We start from the raw sequence: 12,855 nt of genomic DNA on the forward strand, positions 1-12,855 counted from the left end.
TTGCTTTTTGCTTTTGCTGTTGCTGTTGTGGCTCTTCCTGCTCCCTTTCCCTTCTCCCCTTTGCTGTTACTTTTTCATTACTTTGGCTTAAAATTGATATGGCAGTTTTTGTCCAGAGACGGCGCCTGTGCCATCAATACGCTTCATGTTTATTTTGCCAGACAGAGAGCGGTATACACACGCAGAGGAGCACTCGCACACTTCCACACACTCCCACACTCCCCGCACTCCGTGCTCCAACGCGCTGTCTCTCTGTCTGTCTGGCGCTGCTCATGCGATTGTGGCCAGTTGTTGTGTTTGTCTGCTGCTCCTGCTCCTGCTCCTCCTGCTGTCCTTGTCCTTGTCGTTCATGGGTTTTTAATTACGGCAAGAATAACAATATCATGTGGTCGCTCTCTGGACTAACTTTAAATTCACTTGCAGCCCAATCTAAATCCTACAAAATTACATTGAAATTCCAGCTGCAAAAATGTGAATCAAAATTGTGAATTCCCCTGCTGCCTCTCCATGATTTGATTGCCATAACATTTATCTGCAAACTTTATTATCGCAGGCGGCAGGCAGAGTCATTCTCCCCTGGATTTGGACTCATTCTGAGCATAGCTGAAATATCGCTTAAATATTTGATGTATCACACACACAGCAACCCCCCAACGGCAGTGCCCAAAAAAAAGGAAAAGCAGGTGGAAAAATGCAAAAGCAAACATTGCGCATACGCCGCGCGGCAGCCGCAGGCGGGCCACACTCAGGCAGGCACCGCGCTAAAGCGCTAAACGTTGTTTGCCATTCGGATATAGGGAGTTATAAGGCATAAAATCAGTGCGAGAATAACGAGGAGGAGTAGCAGCTGGAGGCAGGAGCAGCAGAAGGCAGGAGCAGCGGAGTTCCTGTGAGCGTCGAAGCGAAGGTACAACTTGGCGGCATATTTAAATGTGGCTGCGGGGCAGACACTGAAAGTGGGAGTCGAAGTTGAAGCCCTGTCGAAGATGGGGTTACAGACACTTCCTCCCACCCCGGGGCAGACAGTCGAAAATGTGGAAAATGTGTCTGCGCTTTCGGTTAACAGGAATTTCGCATTTTCCAGCCGATAATCAAAATGTTGATCAAGTTTGAGGCCTCGCCCTGGGGCGGCGTGGAAGTTCAACTTAAAGTTGGTTTGCTGCTGATTAAGAGCCCCGACAAATGGCATTTTCTGGGCGGCTTTGTCTCCGTGGCTGTCCTGCCTTCGTTGTGGCCATTGGCCTGCCACTTTTGCCTCTTAATTTTCCGCTTGTGGTTTTTTATTTTTGTAATTTTCTACTTTGTGGCTGCAGCCAAAGGGCAGACTGAGGCGGGGAGGGAGACTCTCTTTCGTTCTGTTGTGTAATTATCTGCTTATGCTTGCCGCTCCTTCGTCGCTGCTGCTCTTTGTGGCTGTCATTATTGTGGCTCTTTGGCTGGCATCTAGAATTCTGCGCTGCCTTGACATTTTCCAGCCAAAGAAAAGCCGCTTAGGCGGCAGTCAACTCCAGCTGCAGCTCCAACTCCAGCTCGCAACCTGCGCAGCCGGAACTTGCATAGAAGCGGAAGTAATTGGCAATGGCATAAGAGGCCGGGCCACGCCCCTGGGGGAGCGAAAGCCTCGAAAACTAATCGAAATTGTGGTGGGAGCGGGAGCTAGGAGCTGCCTCTAGGCTGCCTCTTCATTTGAAGTTGCACTTCAATTACTTGTTCCAGTGCCGCAATTACCATTCATTCGCCCCAAACATAATGTGTCCTTGTCAACGCTGACTGTGCAGCTGCAACTCCTTCTCGAGGCGTCTCTGGCTTGTTGTTTGCACCTTTGCTTTGGCAATTTACACATGGCAATGGCACTAATAAATCAAAAGTGAAAATGCAAATGTTGTGCCAGAACACAGACAGCAGCAGCCAGGCAGGAGCCGGAGCCGGAGCCGTGGCCGGAGCCAGACAAACATTCTGTGTGTGGCTGTGGCTCAGGCAATTTATTGCAGGTGACTGCTGGAGTCTGCACGGCAGAGGGGCAGAGAGCGAGCGAGTTGTTGCCTGTGTGGGAGTCATCAATAAATAATTGGAAAATGAATGCTTTGCTTATGAGAGATTTGTGCAAATGACCCCCACAGACAATGGACGCTGGAATATTCAACTGGCATTTGGCAAAGGGGCTGCAACAGGCATTAGATAGAGACTGCAACAGCAGCCGGCAGATTGATGGAGTTTAAGTAGAGTTAAAGCCAGTCACTGGCCAAGTGTGTGCTAAGCCACAAACCCCGAAATGCAAATGAAATTCCAACCGCAAAACAGGCAACAAAATGCAGCGCTGAAGCCACAAATTAAAACGAAAATTAACAGCCAAATGCGAAGAGCAAACAGCAAACTGTCAATGGAAGTGTCACGAGTGGGGAGACCAGGACACGCAGGACACACACGGCACATGTACTTGCCATCAATGAAGCCACTTGGCCGGGCTGCCGCTTCGATACAAACTCATTAAAGCAATTTATGCCACAAGCGGCAGCAAAACCGCAATTGAAAATCCATTTAAAAGTGCAGCGCAAATGCGTGTCCTGTTCGCCATTGAGGCACATGAATTCAATTATAAAACGGCGAGTGGCAGGAGCAGGAACAGAAGCAGTGGCAGTGGCCGTGCCCGTGGCTGCTGCTCCCTTCTCTAATGAAACCAAAAGCCAGCGCCAAAACTTGTTAATTTTATGCAGCAAACACACAACAATGAAGGAGACACACAGGACACTCTGCTGCTGTCTGCCACATTTACATTTCCGCTGCCGCATTTGCATATTTGTGGCATAAAAATTAAAGGATACGCCAGGAAACTATGCCGCTGCAAGGAGCAAAAAGCGAAAGCCCAAAGGAAGTTCACATTTTGCGGGAGTCGCCTGGCGGCATAGGCATTCACCTGCCGCCAAGGCAGACAACATAAATAACAGCAGCACCAGACAAAAGGCGGCTCCTGGGTGGCAAAGTCAACTGGTCTCCGTCCCCACTTGACACCTCATAATAAAATTAAGTATACGCCACTCGAGGCGAGCGATGGATGGCGGCGCAGCTCTGCTGTCCTGCCCGACTGTTGTTATTTATGCGCTGCTCCGCGGCAGGACATCGAGCAGCGGCACAGCGGGGGGCGGGGCGGTGCGGGAACCTTGAAGTGAACTTTATTTGCGTTTATTCCAGCGCCGCTCATTTCAATTTTCCCCAGAGCGAGCGCGGGTCCTTGCTGTTGTTTTCCTTCTGGCTGGCTGGCTGCATGCCTTTGGCAATTGTTTAACTAGTTGGTGTCAGTTATAATGAATTTTAAATTAAGTTGTTATTGCTGTTCGTTGCTGGCATTAAACGATCCCAAAGCTGGAGCTGCTCCCGCTGCTGCCTGCTGCCTGCTGCTGCTGCTCCTCCGGGCTGCTGCTGCTGCTGCTGCTGCTGCTGCTGCTGTAAGCCTTTTATTTGCATAATAAAGGACATGACTAATGTTAATTAAGTTGCAGCAGACAACGACTAGGCCAGGCCCTGTGCTTTTTGGGCATTTTAATTAAAAGGGCAGACAGACAAACACTCAAATATGCAAATGCAAAAATTCGATTGGCCGCCCTCAAAGCATTCTCCAAAAAGCAAATAAAAGAGCACAAAATAGCAGAAATTTGCTGCCTAAAATAATTGAAAACAAATAAGGTAAATGTCAGCGCTTAATGTGTGCTTATAATTGTCATTAGTTTAAACCAAATCAATGCAAAATGTACACAAAATAATGCCACAAACTCTACACTTTGTGGCTTTGCCAGTGGCTTAAATATTCATAAAACAAATTCAATTTTGGCATGGACAGATTTTCGTGTAATTTAACTAACTCTGTGGCTGTGGCTGTGTCTGATGTTTGCCAATCACAATTTTATTCCATATTTTAGCCACGAATGTGAGCGCTCTGGCAAGCTGCAAAAACAAACCGAGAAACGAAAACTTTCGGTTTGACTTTATTTCAACGATAACATTTTGCTTTAATCTACAATCTATTTTGTGTAACAATCTGCAGAAGCCAATTCAAAGCAATTTTAGCTGGCAGGAGCAAGCAGAAGGGCAGAGGCTAGCAGGGAGTCGGCAGCTAGGAGTCGGCAGCCAGCACTGCGATGGCAAACAGTCCGATTAAATCCTTTCAAACGGCAAGCATATGCAAATAGGCAAAAAGGAAAGCCAGGCAACAACATCAGCTACAGCAACAGCAACAACTTTTTGCATTACACAGATTGCTGGCAGTGTGCGGAATAGAGGAAAAGGAATGCAAGAGAGCGGACTGCTGCCGCTGTGCCAGAGCGGGAAAGGAATGCAAGAGAGTGGGAGGCGAGGTAAAGGAATACAGTGCAGGGCTTACAGCAATGCAAAGCTCCCTCTCTCCTTGGTCTCTTTCAGCTCATTTATTGGTAACGCCACGCAGCATGGTGAAGTAGGAGTAGGATGCATTCAGCAGACTCTGAAACATGGCCAAAGTCATGGGGTAAACGTTGCCAACTCTTATCTGAAATGATGAAATGGAGCGTACAGCACACAGGATTAGAGTTAGAGAGTGGAGTACTGGCACCCAAAATGAAATGAAATGCCAACCCACCTCCAATGGACATTGCGTTTGCATCAGGAATACCAAGAGAGTTTTGCGAAAATAAATGCCGCCCTCATACCAGGGCACATTGTAGACGGCCTGCGCCACCAGCGAGTTCTAGAAGCAGGTAGAGAAATTAGTCACAGCAAAGCAGAGCTCGCAAATAACTGTAAACGTTTGCAGGGGTACCTGAAAACAAACCTTTGCTTTGCATTGCTCAGCGAAAGCAGAGGCTGCCGGCAGCGTCGCATGCTGTGTGCATAGAAAACGATCACGGGCAGCGCAGTCGGCGCATGCACACCGTGAAAGCTTCGTGTAGCTTCGGCCTATGCACACAGATCCGACACGTAGCGACGCAGCGGCAGAGAAGAAGCTGCACAATTTCGCGACTGTGCGCAGCGGCAGAGAAGCAAGAAACGTTTTTGGCTTCGTTTCTGCTGTGTGTTATTGTGAGACATGATCGATCGTGTCTCGGCGCAACCAAAGAGCGAGCGCATGCTGAAGTTATAAAAGGTGGTGGGTCTATTCCCTCTCTCTCGTGCAAAGAGTGTTGACAGTTATTTGCCAGCTATAAAGCAAAGAAGAGAGCATGTCGCCTACCTCAATGACCAAGTCGTTGGCACGATTGTAGTAGGTGTACATCACATAGAGCATGGTGAGAATGTACATGACGATTGAGATCACTTGCGTGGGTGAAGTTATCTGAAAGAAGAGAGGCAGTAAGCAAAAGTCGATGTTCCTCTTTACTCTCTTACAATATTCAAACAGAAAAGCAGCGTGCTGATGATGGAGCCAAAGATGACTGCTTCGACGGCCACAATGAGGTTCACCAATTCGTTGAAGTTTTTCACATAACTGAAAAGACACAGACAGAGCTGCTCAAACCTGGTCAAATGGATGCAACCCGGACTTCCGCTCACCCCATTACTGCGATGTAAAAGCGTATGCAGGATATCAGATCTACCAGCATGCGATGGTCCTTGCCCTGCCCGCCAATCAGCGACAATTTGTGCACCAGAATACGCAGCATGGCCCGGCCGAAGAGCGCAAACCCCGCAAAGACACTGACAAAGGGCATGTAGAGGGCGGAGAGCAGCAGGGGCGTGGGCAGCTGCAGCAAGTAGGCGACTTCGTAGACGGGCGAACGGCTCATGTCCAGCAGGGGTAGAGCCACGCCAAAGGGATGAACTGTGGGAGGAGGGGGAAGGACAAGGAGTAATCATTCCACTGACCAGCAGCACAACTCACCTCGCTCCTCTTTGAAGAGCGTAAAGACCAGCGCCCCAACAATGTCCAGAAAGGAGGCGCACAAATTGCAGACCGCCAGGCGATGGGCCTCTCGCTCCGCCTGCAGCAGCACGGCCCGACTGTACTCATCACCGGAGCACTCGTGAATCCACTGATAAAGTCCGTGCAGCTGCTCCAGGAATGCCTCGAACTCGTGACGCTTGATTATGACCAGCCACGTACGCATCAGGGCATTGAAAATGGCCGCAAAGAAGAATAAATTCAGGATGAAGGCGGGCAGGTCGCCCCACATGCGGAGCAGATAGAAGAACTGCATCACATTCATGCCACAAACGGGCAGCACAAAGGCAAACTTCCGCCAATTGGTGGCCGGAGTGGGATACAGCACGGCCACATATCTCCAAATCCTCACGTTGATCCCCACCAAGCCGTTGTCATCGATTGTCGCTGCCATTTCTCTGCCACTTACTCGAGTAATTCTCCACCTTCAACTGTGCCGCAAAGTGCTGTGGCAAATGTCTTTTATTCTTCTCGCCAATTGACGCCCTCGATGGCCCTGGTAGGAATGGGCTTTGCATTGGTTATGGCTAAGGGGATTTTGTCATTGCGTAGTCTATAATTTAGCTAATGGCCTGCCTAATGATGAGTGTGATGTAAGTGACGTGGGAGCAACGGCTGCTGATTGGCAAAGTCTAACCCCCCGGAAAATTAGCATGTGTCACTAATAGAAGTAAGACATTTAATTTACGCCAAGAAAAAGCTAAGGAAAACTTTAAGCAGGGGTCGAAAGAAGGCTTCCAAATGCCAGCAAGCAAAGCGAGAATTAATTCTACAATTTTACACAATTTAAATTGCAATTATTGGCTCTCAAATGTAAACAAATTCTGCGCTTGCATCCCAAAAGTAATTCCTAAATTCCTTACCCTAATTTGCTGTTTCTGTTCCCTTTTTTTCTGCCACTCCATTTGTATAATTTGATGTCCCATTTGATAGCGTTATCTGTGCCTTAGCAGCCAACACCCCCAGAAAGATATTTTCAACAGGTTTTGCCCGAATTAAAGTAGATTTTTCTGCTACATGCGAAATGCCATTTAATTTGGCTATCGATTTTATAGAAGCTTCACTCTCAGCAGCCAGAAAAGGGCAGTCCTCCAGCCAGTCAGAAAGCAAGAAGCAGAGGCTGGCACAGCACAGGTTCTCCTGGCAGCGATAGCTGGGATGACTTATTAAACAATAAAACCGGATTATCCGTAAACAACTGGGCAAACATGCCAAAAGAGTCGAATGTGTTTGGCCAGAGACCCGCTTATCGTGCATGCAAACGGCCGAAAGTCCACCCAGCGAAGGACTTGCCCAACAGACAGCCAGACAACTTTCTCCCAGCAAACATACAAAAAAATACAATACAAAAATCAACAAGCCAGCCAGCGAGCGGCCTGGTAAAACATAATTCAGCAACAATGCTGGCTCAGCAAATATGGCAAAAAGGAATTAAAATGGGAACTGGAAGCAGGACAAGGGCAGGAGCCAGGCACTGCCAATGCCAATGCCAACGCCAAGCCCATAAAGGCACACATTATGGCCACTTAACCGCGCGTTATGCCGCAAAAAGGCAAAAGGGACAAAGCCAAACGGCAAAGAAGGTTCGACTCGGGCGGCGTATGCGCAATATTTTGTGCAAACAAGCCCCAGAGGGGGAGGGGCCAGGCCAGACCGGTGGGGTGGGGCTGTGAGGCATCTACGAGGCTGGACAAATATGCAATGTCAGTTACAGCTGCCCCGTTTGGCTGCTCATACGCAGCGTTGCACATAAATCAAAGAGGAGGAACGCCAGCCGAGGCCTTTTTGGGCATCGAATGCACTGCAAGAAAATTGCAGAGAAAATCTATCGGAAAATCGAACAGAAAATCTAAGAGGCAAGCCAATTTATTACTAATTAAAATGCCACAGTTAATTATAACATTTTAGAGCAGATCTTGGGCCAGAGCAGAAGGCGCTGGGAGGCCGCACATCAAAGTGGAAACTGCAGACTGTGGTCGGCCCTGTTAACCCCATAAACCACACGATGACATTAATTACGGGCCACCCAGACAGCAGGAGGGACAGAGAGTGGCCGTGTGCCTGGCCACAGCATAGAAAACAATCAAAGGGGCAGGGACTGGGCTCCCTCTTGGCTTGTATAAAATTAATATCAAGTAATTAACAGCAGCGGCAGCAAGTTCCATTTAAGCCAGAAACGGGCAGACCCATCGCCAGGCGGCACTCAATTGTGTGGGCGTGTCAATATTGGCTTTGCCACATGGCCATTGCCATTGGGTCTACTCCCTGCCAGATTCCACTCTGGCTGGTTCTTCTTAGACATTTTAAGCAGCTTTCTGCCAATTAGGCAGCTCACTAAGCTGAGCCGAGAATTGGCCTTTAAAGTGTAGCCCATTGGCCCGGCCCGGCCTGGCCTGGCCCGTCGCTCGCTTTATTGTTTTGGGATCTGGCATTGGGATTTGCCTGCATCAGCTGAGCGCTCTTCGGCTTAGTTTTTGTTAACGATTTGCAAACATGTGTGTCACAGCCGCCACCCCCACAGGGCGCCACAAAAGCGGAATTCGCTTACGCTCTGCTGATATCGAAGCGAGTTCTATGCCGTCATTCTGCCTGCTGTGTGTGGGTGGACTGAGTAAGCCGGCCTAGGAAAATGAGAAACGTTTTGTTTGCGGATAATAAGGCAACGATTTCGACATGCCTCAAAAGAATTTGCAGGGAATACAAACGAAATATAACGAATGAGGCAGGAAGAATGAGGAAAGAACATGCGCCAAGACTGCCAGCGAGGTGGAACTTCCATCTTACATATTTATAAGTATTTATTTATACATATTTATGTATATATGTATTGAGCCAAGCCAATTGAGGTCGAACTGCTACAAATATAGCTTGATCTCTGGCTGTCAGCTTTCACTTATCTAACAAGGTTCCATATGAGATGAGAGATGCAACGATGAGCTGCGATAATGAGCTCTGCTCTGCTGCCTGCTGTTCCCATTGCATTTACGAAACATTGGAGCTCTACCTACAGCAAACTGAGTCTACAATTGTAATGAATCATTTATGTCAGCTATAAAAATCTCCCAAAAAATACGCGTAAGGTGTGCGCACATGTCTGCGCTTTCTCTTGCAATTGAAACACTTTTAAGCCACTTAATCATTTTGTTTCTTTATGATCACGTTTCCACAGCCAACTCTAATCTATATTTAAAAGCTAAAATGCTTAGCCAGTGCACTCGCTGATAACATGTGACTAAACCCTGCTCTCAGACATGCATAAAAATCTTTTATCTCAAAATGCGGACAGGAAGGTCACGCCCCCAGAGAAGTTCTCCCCCTGCGAAGTTCTCCCCCTTGCAATTATTGCTAAGCTGCGCAGTTCCACATACACAAATCCCCCATTAATCATGGGCAAACACTGACACACATCTCCATTTGTGGATCACAGACTCAAGTGCTCTTATCTCGCAGTTGGATGCAAAAAATTAAGTTTTTATTAAGTCAAATTGCTTGTGGGAGGGTGAGCGGCAGGAAGCCAAGGCCAGGAGTGTGTGGGAAAGGCAGAGAGTTCTGCCCAGAGTCTGTGGAACGTACATGCTAAGAGTCTACTTTGGTGCTTGATTGTGCGAAGATCCTCTACGGCTAAGGACTCGGCAGATTGCAGCCCACTTGGGTGACCACCTTGGCGGCCACGTCGGTGGCCATGCGAATGCTTTCGCCCAGCGATCGCTTCTCCAGCCAGGCGTGCAGGAAGCCAGCGACAAAGGCATCGCCCGCACCGGTGGCATCCACCAGCTGCTCCACACGCGGCGCACGATAGTCCTCGACGCTGATGGGACCGGGTGGACCCAACTCATCCACGTAGTTCGTGATCACCTGAACGCCGGCGCTGCCTTTTGTGATGAATATAACGCGGGTTTGGCCCTCGCGCAGCAGTTGCTCGGCCAACTGGTCCACACTCGGGGCGCCGGAAGCGGCGGCGAGCTCCTCGAACTCCTGTCCATTGCCAAAGAGGAAGAAGGCGTGCCGCGCCAGCTTCAGGATGGTCTGGGCATGTCCCCGCACGATGTACGGAGCGCTGAGATTCAGTGCCAGGCGACGACGATTCCGCACCAGATTCTCCACAATGTAGTCGCAGACGTCGGCGCACTGGGGAACAAAGAAACCCTCGACGTAGAGGATCTGCTTGCGCTCGAGGGGACGCAGGAAGGACTGTCCCTCATGGATGGCCGCCTGGCTCAGTGCCTGCACCGAGAACTGCGCGGAGGCGCCAATGTTCGCATAGAGCGTGGGATTATCCTCGTACATGAGGCACACACACTGGCCCGTGTGCGTCGACTCGATGGTCTGCAGGCGCGCCTCAATGCCGCGCTCCCGGAAGATCAAACGCAGCTCCTCCGCATGTTTGTCCGCGCCAACGGCACCAAAGAACGTGGGATCCGTGCCGAGTTGCTTGAGGATGCGCGCTGTGTTCAAGGCCGAGCCACCGGGTTTGGTCAGGCATTGGGAGCTGTCGGGAAGATACCTTTATAGAAGATATTTTGGGAGATTTGGGGTATAGTTCCTACCTCTCTGCAGCTTCCAGCGCCAGTTTGTTGAGTTTCTCCAGCTCCATTTCGCCCTTGGAGCCCAGCTGCAGATCGTAGCGCTGCAGCAGTTCCGGATCCTCCAGCTTGACCAAACGATCCAGCAAAACATTGCCAAAGCACACGACTTTGCGGGGCCTGAGAGTACGGGAAAAACCAAAGAGGAAAATTAGTGCTGAGCTTTCCCAGAGCGATTTCCCCCCAACTTACGTGTGGCAGCGCCCTTGCGTGTCATCGTCTGGGGCATTGCCGCCGAATAATTTCTCATAAACATAGCTCAGGTACTCCATTGTGTTCGTTCGTAAATTAGCGTGGAGCGGGTACTTTTCGCGATTCTACGTCGTCACACATTTGATTTACTGTGCTGCCAGTTTCCGCCTGCTCTGTGCTCTATTTGTGGACGGGCCAACAGCTGAGTCCGATCTGTGGCGATGCTGAGAGATTCTTCGTGTGCCGTCCGTAACTTTCGCCCCGACCAGCGAGACGCGAACTGAGTGGCGGAGCCGGTTTGGCTCTGTGTTTTTATATCATGGCAGTCGCTGTTTCTGTCTCTGTCGCTGCTGCCTCCGTCGTGTGGGTTTCCCACTTATCCCAGTCACAGGGCAATCATTGGAAATCCAACTTCAACTTCTTTGTTCACTTTGGCACAAAATACTCCACTGTTCTGCTTTTCTCATTTTGTTCTGCTTTGCCTTCGACTTTTTTCGTTCTTTTGACTTTGAAAGAAGCTTTTGGCTCGCTCTGCCTCTGGTGGTTGTTTCTTTTGCGTCTACCTGCGAGCCCGTCTGTCCGTGTTGTGTAATGAATCTCCCTTTCCCTCTCTGCGGAACTAATGACTGTCTGCAGCTTGGAAAGTTCAACTGGAAATGCCATCTATTATAGCTAATGACTTTATTTCTTAATTTATGCGTTGGAATTATTCTAGTGCGGATTACATAAAGTTTTGCACTTCTGCAGCCCTGGCCACAGCTGCTCTTGTTTGGGTAAGAAGCAGACGCAGAGCAAGCAAAAGCTCTTTTCGCCGGCAAAACAAACACAAAAGCTTCGGGCTCTGAGCGCAGAGAGCGGGAGAGCAAACTTTTGTCAGGGCTGCCAGCAGCAGCAGAAAGTTTAACGAAACGGTTAAAACCCGTTAAAGATTTGAATATTCAATAGGAGAAGTTGTGGCAAAAGGGAGTGCGAAAGCGACAAGTGGAAATAAATGAACGTAAAAATAAATTGTGAGAATATGGAAATACTATTTGACACTTATTAAAGATTTAAACTAATCAATAATTGTGTCACAGGTACAAAATGTATTTCACAAGCGCTTAAAAATAATCAATGTAATTTCACCACAAAATATTTTGCATACAAAAAAGAATTCTTAATTTATTATACATATGGGAAGTACATACTCTGTTTTTTTTATAATTTTAAATTTTAAATTTCACAAGCTTTCGAAACTCAACATAAATATTTCACCATTAAGAAAAAAGAACAGATAAAGCTTTCATTTCAGATGCAGAGGGAACCACTCTCCACTTTAGATAAACTCTGCTCAAAATCGTTTTTATAAAACAAAAAGCACCAAAACGAAGCCTAAAAAAAAACCAGAAACTATTTGCATTGGGGATTTTGCTGCAGAGAATTCTTGTGCACGGGCGGGTTTTCCCTGCAGCCAACGATAAATGGGAAATCCCCCAGCATAGACGCTGCACCGCATACATAATTGCAGCAGTGCAGCAGAAGCCAAGCAGAGACACCTCGCCCGACCGGTGCACGTGAGGCGAGAGAGAGACGCGCAAGAGACAGGTGACTGGCTGCATGTCGTACCAATTCGGACTTTGGAACGTCTTTGAAAGCCAAATGTGGCTCAATGCAGCGGAGTTTTTCAGGGGAATTCTCCGAAACCAGTTCGGTCGTCAAGAGCCCCGCCGATCGCCCAAAGACGCACTCGATTTGGCTCTTTGGCTTTGACTCATTTGGGCTTTGGGCCAGGCCAGATTTAGTGCTGCGGCGACGTGACTCAGCAGTTGGGCATTCGGAGGCATCCCACCAGCGAGTGGCAGCCACAACCATGCATCGATCACTGTGTAAGGCGAGAGCATACGACACCCTTGGCACCCATGTGCCGCTGGCATGTTGCACACACAATAACAGGCGATGGATCGCCCCTAACTAGCGGTTCATTGGCCACTTTTGAGTCAAATTTGGCGCGCAAATTCTGAGCTGAATGCGCAGTTTCCCATAGAACTGCGCTTCCCCTGTAGTGCCATGTTAGCGCCGAGTAAGCAGCGAATATTGTTTATGTTTTTCGGTGCACTGCATAGGTCAGTATTTGGCGGGGGAACCCCAAAGAGGGTGCGGGAAACTTCACTTGATGCCAAAAACAGTTCATTG

At 48.7% G+C, this 12,855-nt stretch overlaps 2 protein-coding genes across 2 annotated transcripts; both read right to left on the reverse strand.

Moving 5' to 3' along the window:
• Nucleotides 1-4,414: 4,414 nt before the first annotated feature.
• On the reverse strand, nucleotides 4,415-6,302 carry LOC117890439 (odorant receptor 43a). The gene is made up of 6 exons (XM_034795269.1): nucleotides 5,849-6,302; nucleotides 5,521-5,788; nucleotides 5,356-5,455; nucleotides 5,201-5,302; nucleotides 4,610-4,717; nucleotides 4,415-4,519 (listed from the first exon to the last, which is right to left on the reverse strand). The coding sequence occupies exons 1-6, from the start codon at nucleotides 6,300-6,302 to the stop codon at nucleotides 4,415-4,417; spliced, it is 1,137 nt and encodes a 378-aa protein (XP_034651160.1).
• A 3,107-nt stretch (nucleotides 6,303-9,409) lies between these two features.
• LOC117892219 (adenosine kinase) lies at nucleotides 9,410-11,108 on the reverse strand. Its single transcript, XM_034798320.1, has 3 exons — nucleotides 10,684-11,108; nucleotides 10,456-10,611; nucleotides 9,410-10,397 (listed from the first exon to the last, which is right to left on the reverse strand). The coding sequence occupies exons 1-3, from the start codon at nucleotides 10,761-10,763 to the stop codon at nucleotides 9,530-9,532; spliced, it is 1,104 nt and encodes a 367-aa protein (XP_034654211.1). The 5' UTR covers nucleotides 10,764-11,108; the 3' UTR covers nucleotides 9,410-9,529.
• Nucleotides 11,109-12,855: the final 1,747 nt, after the last annotated feature.

This window comes from Drosophila subobscura, chromosome E (genome assembly GCF_008121235.1).
Source record: "Drosophila subobscura isolate 14011-0131.10 chromosome E, UCBerk_Dsub_1.0, whole genome shotgun sequence".
In the NCBI taxonomy this organism is placed as follows: Eukaryota; Metazoa; Arthropoda; class Insecta; order Diptera; family Drosophilidae; genus Drosophila; species Drosophila subobscura.

Bases quoted from the DNA above. Each gene is read 5' to 3' on its own strand.
- LOC117892219 (XM_034798320.1), bottom strand. From the start codon at position 10,763: ATGGAGTACCTGAGCTATGTTTATGAGAAATTATTCGGCGGCAATGCC. The intron at 10,612-10,683 runs GTAAGTTGGGGG...CCGTACTCTCAG, and splicing joins ACGCAAGGGCGCTGCCACAC to GCCCCGCAAAGTCGTGTGCT. The intron at 10,398-10,455 runs GTAGGAACTATA...TCTTCCCGACAG, and splicing joins GCGCTGGAAGCTGCAGAGAG to CTCCCAATGCCTGACCAAAC.
- LOC117890439 (XM_034795269.1), bottom strand. From the start codon at position 6,302: ATGGCAGCGACAATCGATGACAACGGCTTGGTGGGGATCAACGTGAGG. The intron at 5,303-5,355 runs GTAAGAGAGTAA...CTCTTCTTTCAG, and splicing joins TGCTTTTCTGTTTGAATATT to ATAACTTCACCCACGCAAGT. The intron at 4,520-4,609 runs GTGGGTTGGCAT...TCATCATTTCAG, and splicing joins AAACGCAATGTCCATTGGAG to ATAAGAGTTGGCAACGTTTA.